Source organism: Cibotium barometz, chromosome 6, assembly GCF_041138505.1.
Source record: "Cibotium barometz isolate CiBa-2024 chromosome 6, ASM4113850v1, whole genome shotgun sequence".
NCBI lineage: Eukaryota > Viridiplantae > Streptophyta > Polypodiopsida > Cyatheales > Cibotiaceae > Cibotium > Cibotium barometz.
The window spans coordinates 56,617,073-56,624,053 of NC_141051.1; the positions used below are offsets into that span (position 1 = coordinate 56,617,073).

The 6,981-nt window shown below is 44.7% G+C and overlaps 1 protein-coding gene across 5 annotated transcripts; it reads right to left on the bottom strand.

Moving 5' to 3' along the window:
- Nucleotides 1-451: 451 nt before the first annotated feature.
- On the bottom strand, nt 452-4,288 carry LOC147637886 (putative E3 ubiquitin-protein ligase RF4). Of its 5 annotated transcripts, none has more exons than XM_086799716.1 (4): nt 3,955-4,286; nt 2,653-3,773; nt 1,456-2,580; nt 452-1,143 (listed from the first exon to the last, which is right to left on the bottom strand). In XM_086799716.1, the coding sequence occupies exons 2-4, from the start codon at nt 3,766-3,768 to the stop codon at nt 613-615; spliced, it is 2,772 nt and encodes a 923-aa protein (XP_086655842.1). In that variant the 5' UTR covers nt 3,769-3,773; nt 3,955-4,286; the 3' UTR covers nt 452-612. The 5 variants fall into 5 exon arrangements, with proteins under 5 accessions (XP_086655842.1, XP_086655841.1, XP_086655843.1 ...); XM_086799715.1 differs by having other exon boundaries at nt 2,653-3,857; XM_086799717.1 differs by having other exon boundaries at nt 452-1,138; nt 1,456-3,857; nt 3,955-4,288.
- Nucleotides 4,289-6,981: the final 2,693 nt, after the last annotated feature.

A 6,981-nucleotide genomic window follows, 5' to 3' on the forward strand; every position in this document is an offset into this window, starting at 1 on the left:
TTTTCTTAGCATTGAGGTGACTACCACAATTCATCATAAACCAAAACTCGGCTACACAACAAAATCTCATAAACTACATGAGCAAATATGATGACAAACAAAAACTTTCCCTTCAATTCAAAGGTTAAAATAAAGATGCAGCTGGCTAAAAGACTTCATCATAGACATGTCACACACACGCGCGCACGGAAGCACATGCACAGAGAGAGAGAGAGAGAGAGAGAGAGAGAGAGAGAGATGGTAATCTAAAGCACTTCACCTTCTACGGGGGAAAGTGCATCTAAAACCAACTACTGTTAGATGCCAACATTGAGCCGTTGCATTCCAAACAAACCCATGACAAATCCCTACTAGCAAATAATAGTCTGTTCCCTTCAATTTGCTAGGCCAAGTTTGAAGCTTGTAACAATGGTGAAAAAATGAAGTAGAAATCATGACATCGCCAGCACACTTTGATCAACCATAATCCCTTTTCTTATTTAGATGAAAGCAGAGAGCGTTCAGCTTCAAACATCAACACTTATCTCTGATGTGAAGCAGTTTCTTTCCAAGCCTCAGGTGCTCCAAAACAGAAGCATTACGTTATTTTTAAATGGAAATGACATTATACCCCTATGACCTAACTCCATAAACTCGAATTCGCTGCTGAACAGGGGTTCGGCAAGACGGACAGTCTCTGGAACCTTGTCTCTGATGTAGGTCATTGCACTTGACACACAGTACTTGGTGTGCACAAGGCAAAAACACCACAGACATCTCCTCAGTCAAGCACATCACGCATTCTCGATCACGATGGATGTCCTTCTGAGACTGTTGCAAGTCTGCTATCTCTGACAGCAGCCTTGCATTAATTCGTTTCAGCTTTTCTGCAGAGCAGGTGTCCAAATTACTAGAAACCATCCCAGAGCCATTTACCCAGCTCATTGCTGATGGCTGCAATCCCAACGACAACTTGACCCTGGCAATCTCGCTCTCGAGCTTTTGCACTTCATCACGGTAACGCTGGGACTCTGTTTCCGATTTCCTTCGCAATCTGTCTTCCCTCCTCTTGACAGAACGCTCCACTTGCTCTTTTGCTTGCTTCTCCATTTCTGCATGCAGAAATGCTTCTTCCTTGGCCTTTTTCTCCTGTCTCCATCTTACCTACAAGCAGAAGTACAGACAGAGAGGTTTCAGAGAGCATAGAAACCTGAGCCATTCCAAAAGCGTCAAGCCCATCCTCCTAGCATGAAGAAAATACCTATGATGTGTCATTGAGTACCAAAGGCTCAGAGAACTCGAGGACAAAAAATTATCATATATTTGAGTATACATCAAGTGAGTGCATCTGTGTAGAGTCTAGACATCTTTAAGAGAGCCGATATGGAAAAATAATAAGGAAAAATCAAATTGAAGAAAGCATTTCAGACCTTCACCATATGAACCTTGAGGAGGAAAGAGTTCTGAAAAGCTAACCTCTGCCTGTTGCTGTTGTTCCTTAGCTTGTGAAAGCTGTTCCAAGAGGCTAGACAGGTGTCGTTTTCCCTCAGCCAGATCACCTTGCAGCTTTAACTTCTGCTTTTCCCACCCTTGAGCTTTCTTTGTAGATTTCTTCTCCTTTATAGTGACCTCTTGACACACCGAGACAGATTCAGCAGCACTACGCTCTGCAGCTTCCATCTCTTTTCTTACCTTTTCATTTTCAGCTTTCAATCTCGATGCAGTTGACTCAGCTCGCTCTACTTGACTTTCCGCCTTAGACAAAGAATTCTTCATTTCTGCCAACTTCTTCTCAGTGCTCTCTTCCAAAGCTTGTTTTTCCTTTTTGAGGTGCATGTATTCATCCCTTTCCTGCCTGAGAGCTCTAAGTTCAGCAGCGTCCTTTGTTAACCTCCCAGCAGCTTGCATGACTTTCTGCTGTGCCCAATCAGTCCAACCTTGAAGTTGAGGTTTGAGGTACTCTACACGTTGCCAGAGCATATCCATTTTCCTCTCTTGAGCATTTGAATTGATGCACCCAAGAATTTGACTAACTGACACACCATGGTTCGTATAATTGACGGACATCTCATCTTTTAAACTGTTGATTTGAGAGTCACTTAATATTTCTGTGCTTGCACTGCCCACTAGGGGAGCTGTTGCCAGAGAAAGCTCTGGTCCACTTGAAACAAGGGTGCCCACATGCTTAGAAGCATTTGAAGTCATCCAGGCTATGCTTGGTGACAATTGACAGCCAGGAGAAGTGCTTGTGCTCCCTATCTGGAGGTCTGTCTGTACTGGCTGCTTACTATCACTTGGCAGTTGCACACCTGGGCAAATGTTGTTTCTGCCTTTCAACTTAATATCTGCAAAATCAGGCTGGAGGGGCCCTGACAAAGAGCTTCTTGCCATGGTGTCAGAGCATTGAGGAATACATTGAGGACTGGCAACCTGCACCATCTGCATCTCTCGAGAGTGTACTGGAGATGCATCTAGCATGCTGATGTTAGGAACAAGACAGCCAGGCTTCCAATTATGACACTTGCCAAGATGCTGTGGTCCATTGGCGCATTGGGAAGTGTACAATCCAAGCTTTGTGGCATGTTCCTCTGATGTTGGGATCTGCGATAAAGAAAGCTGATAAGAATTCAGGAAACCCGCATTTTGTAACTGTTGTTCTTGAGTTGAACTTACAGCTTCACTATTTGAAAAGGTAGTTGGGGTTTGTACTGTCTTGGAAAGAAAGGGTTTGGCAGAAATCCCCTTGGAGCATGCTACTGCAACCTTGCCCACAAGAGACGAAGAAAAGCTTGGAGTAGAAAAAGCAGAGCGACTATCCTTATGAGAGCTTACTAACAAATTAGAAGGCTGTGCTTTTGCCTGTGGCAGCTGGGGAGTTTGCTGGGGTAAAGGGATAGCACTCACAGCACCAGTAGGAGGCACATTTGACAATGGCAGATCAGAAGATCCTCTTGACTGTGATGGCACTACAGTCGATTCATTTCCATCCTTGAGAGACGACGGCATAGCATCTTCCTCCATGGTGCATGCAAGGAGTACATCAAGGTCCCACATAAGTAAGCACCACATAGCATCCCCTTTACTCAGATAAGGCCGGACCTTTCTTAGCATACAAATCATCTCTGCCAGCACATAACTCTCCATTTCTTTCAGATCTGAGAAAACTGGCTCTGCACTTCTGCCTCTAGCTTCACTATTCTGCAACCATGCCAATGAACCCTCCACTATGCCGGCAAGAGCATCCCTCCCATTCCATCTCCCATTTCTCAGCACTGCATTGAGTGCATCTTCTTGGTTAAAGTCACAAGAAGTGATCTTTTTCACTGCATCCTTGTAAACAACATCCAGCAAGCTCAACAAAATCTCCTCTAGCTGGGCTTCCAAGAACCGATCCCAATCTGAATCCTCTGGTGACTCGCCATGCTCCTGGCCATCTTGAAAGTGTTGAAAACCAGTCTGCAAGCTATAGTGAGAGAGGGGCACATTTCCAAGCGTAGGATAAATGCTAGGAGGGTTAAGGTGTTCCGACAGCATCATGTGTTGTCCACTGTTGTAGCATCCATTAGCATCTGCGACATTTAGGGATCGAGGATCCATGGCACCACTGCTGCAGGTCTCACTAACATTCACAACGATCTTACTACCATCACCACACACTGGTGTTGGCAGAGGCGAGGTAGCAGACTGTTGTTGTTGATCGGTTCTAAACTTCCTCTTGTTACGGCTGCCTTTATCCAAGCTTGAGGCAGGAGAATCAGGTGAAGAGGCATTCAAAAAGCCACTACGCATGGTTCCTGGCAAGCGATTGATTGGAATTCAAGTAATTCAAAATGCAGTGCAGAGACCTAACCCTTTGAAGCGAGGTCTCCGAGCGGTATCTGAATCGAAAGATAGATATGGCGTATAGTGCATCTATGGTAGAAAGAACACATGAATGAAGCATTTGAGGAAGCTAAATAAACGTAAAAACCATACCTGGGCCTTTGAAGGGGAGGCGATGGCCCCGGCACTGGATATGGCGATGAAGCTTTCTGCTTCTGATTCTGATATCGTCTCCTTCTTCTTATACTTCTTCTGCGATGGCTATGGCGATGAAGAAACAATGGCGATGGACGGTGATGGTAAGCTAAATTTACCTGGACACCTGCAACGGCTTTAGCGATGAAGCTTTCACCTGCAACTTCTGCTGCGGCAAGCCCTTCTTCTTCTTCTTCTTCTTCTGCAATGGATTTGGCGATGAATGGAGATGATAATAAGCTTACTGTATTTGATTGTCTTCTTCTCCTCCTCCTGCCCCTTTGCTGTTTGTACTTTTTTGTCATTTCTTTTTTCCATAAAATTCCTTTCGTGCACGAGTATGTACACTGCCTGTAGCCGGTCGCTTCCAATTTTCTCCCGATACCTGTCGGTCTCACGCATCTTGACCGTTCATAGGGAATCTCCTCCAACATTGTACCATATCCTCCCGAGAATAATGTGTCGGTTTGCTATCCAGCACTCACTAATGCGGTCACATGGCCTGCATAAGCATGCATCCTACTTGGCAAAGTGTCACCTAACCATATGGCCACAGAAGCTATCTCCTAACCATATGGCCACACTTGGCCACCATCCAATGTCTAAACTGGAAATTTTTGGGTGCCTAGGTGCCACCACAACGGCTTCTCCTCATAAATCCTACTTGGCAGAGTGCCAAGTCTATATAAACCATCTCCTAACCAAATGGTCACACTTGTCACCATCTAGTGCCACCATCCAATGTCTAAACTGGAAATAGTCGGGTGCTCGAGTGTCAGGACTAGGGGGAGTCGAGCGGTTCAGGGAAGTCTACACTAGTGTGGACAACCAGGGCTATAGTTAGCGGCTAGGATTCTTATATCCAGCGGTTGGTGGGTGGAGAGTTGCCCTATTCTCTTCTAGCAAGTTTCATGGAGGTCGCATGGTGGCTGATCTCACACTGGTATCAGAGCATGGTTCTATCTCCATTCTTCGCTTTCTCTGCGTAATCTCACAGCAGGCTATGCCACCATCACCATAGTTTGCATCAACCCCCCGTGGAAGAAGTTGCGCATAGTCGTAGAAGAAGAAGCGTGTATAGCATACGGTTGTTTCAATCGTTGTACAACCGGCACACCATAATTGTGAGGAAGAGCAAGTGTGCGAGCCCACCTCCGTTCAATAGCATGGTGTAAGGGGAGACCATCACAAGAGCACCCAGTCGGCCACGTACGTCTGTAGCGAACAGCACAGTCGGGCACATAGCCTAGACAACGCGCTGCAGCAATAGCATGGCTGGTTTCAACACGTTGCATAGCCGGCCACACAACAGCAGTAACGCTGTGTCGACGGCCAAGATTTTTTTTTTTAAGCTGTTGTATACAGCCGTGGAGAGAAACAACACCTCTATTTCTCTCTCGTTGCGCTCTCACATTTGGAAGGAGAGAAGCATCTATCTCTCTCTCTTGTATCAGTGGAAGGAGAGAAGCAACACCACGACTCCAGCACCGAGGAGTGTCCACAAGAGCGAAGAGCAATTAACAGAGTAAGACGAGCTGGTTTTAGTCAGGTACTAGTCTTCATCTTATATACAAATTTGATTTGTTACCATGACCTCTGAAGTTTTCGAGAACCCCGAGGGTCAGCAGCATGGTAGTCATCCATCTTTGGATACCAATATGGTGGCTGATCTAGATGTGGGTGATCACTGATTTGTGGATTTACATGCACATACTTTATTAGAATCACGCACACAACGTATTGAACAAAATTCAAAGTTTACAGACCATGCAAGAGACTCTTAAGCAGTTGGTCACTAGTTCAAGGTTTCGGAGTGTCTTGGTTGATGTTCCAGGGGCATCTACTCCTAGGGGGTCAACTTAAGACACCGAAACACCCGGGAATCAGGAAGTGGCAGCTATGCTCAAGAGCATGAAGCCTCCTATGTTCCACGGGGAAGAGAAGGAGTGTAATAAAGATGTAGAGAACACTTTTTTACAAAAGTGGACGGACTTGCACCTTTTGAAGCGGTTTCCTGATGCTGTTCGAGCTCTTGATGCAAGTCTCACGCTTGAGGGCAAGGCCTACAAGTGGTGGATGAGCCTCAACGAGAGTGATCAACCTACAACATGGGCTGCTTTTGAGACACTTTCTTAGAAAGAATTCTTACCTGAGAACAAGAAAGATCGCCAACTAGGATGCTTGGGACGACTGTAAGATGGAAGGTCTTACGTTGACTCAATATATTTCTAAGTATCGCGAGATAATTCTCAAGCTCGAAGGTTTGGATGATTTTCAAAAAGTACGCGGTTTTTTACATGGTCTAGATAATGAATATAAGAATAAGGTTTAAACTCAATATCCTAAAACTTTAGAAGAGGCCATAAAAAGTGCATAGATCTTCGATGATAATATTGAGAAGAAACGCAAGGCCAAGACACCTTGGGTTAGAGCATCTGACTTTCATAGTTCTAAGGGGAACAAACTTACGGAAGGGGGGCAAACAAGTTAATGATACAGTTAAGAAGGCCAAGGGGCCCCTTGTCTGCAAGATTATGAGCGAGCTAAAAAGGAAAAATTATGTTTTATTTACATCATACTGATCATGATAAATAGAATTGTGCAAAGAACCATTGCAAAGATGTCGATAAGGGCGGTAGTAAGGCATTGCACATGGTGTAAGTCTTGCCATTTGAAGCTTCTCAAAAGTTTTTTGAAGTTCAAGTATGTCATACCGATGCCGCACATGAGTGTTATGTAACCTCTACGATGTGGGTACCCTCTTTTGGGCCTTATGATTTAGTTCAGATACATGGACACATCAATGGATGAAGAGTTCGTGTCATGATTAATGATGGAGCTACACATAACTTTCTGAATTATCACTTGGTTAAAAAATTAAAAATTACCACAAAGCCCTATGATCATAAATGCATGGTATCTCTTGCTAATGGGCATGATAAGCACGTATGGGACACAGTGGTTAAGCAAGTACCAGTCAATATT

Excerpts from the sequence above, each read along its gene's own strand:
- LOC147637886 (XM_086799713.1), bottom strand. The coding sequence starts at position 3,768 with ATGCGTAGTGGCTTTTTGAATGCCTCTTCACCTGATTCTCCTGCCTCA. Across the intron at positions 1,144-1,455 it reads AACAACAGCAACAGGCAGAG|GTAAGATGGAGACAGGAGAA; the intron begins GTTAGCTTTTCA and ends TTCTGCTTGTAG.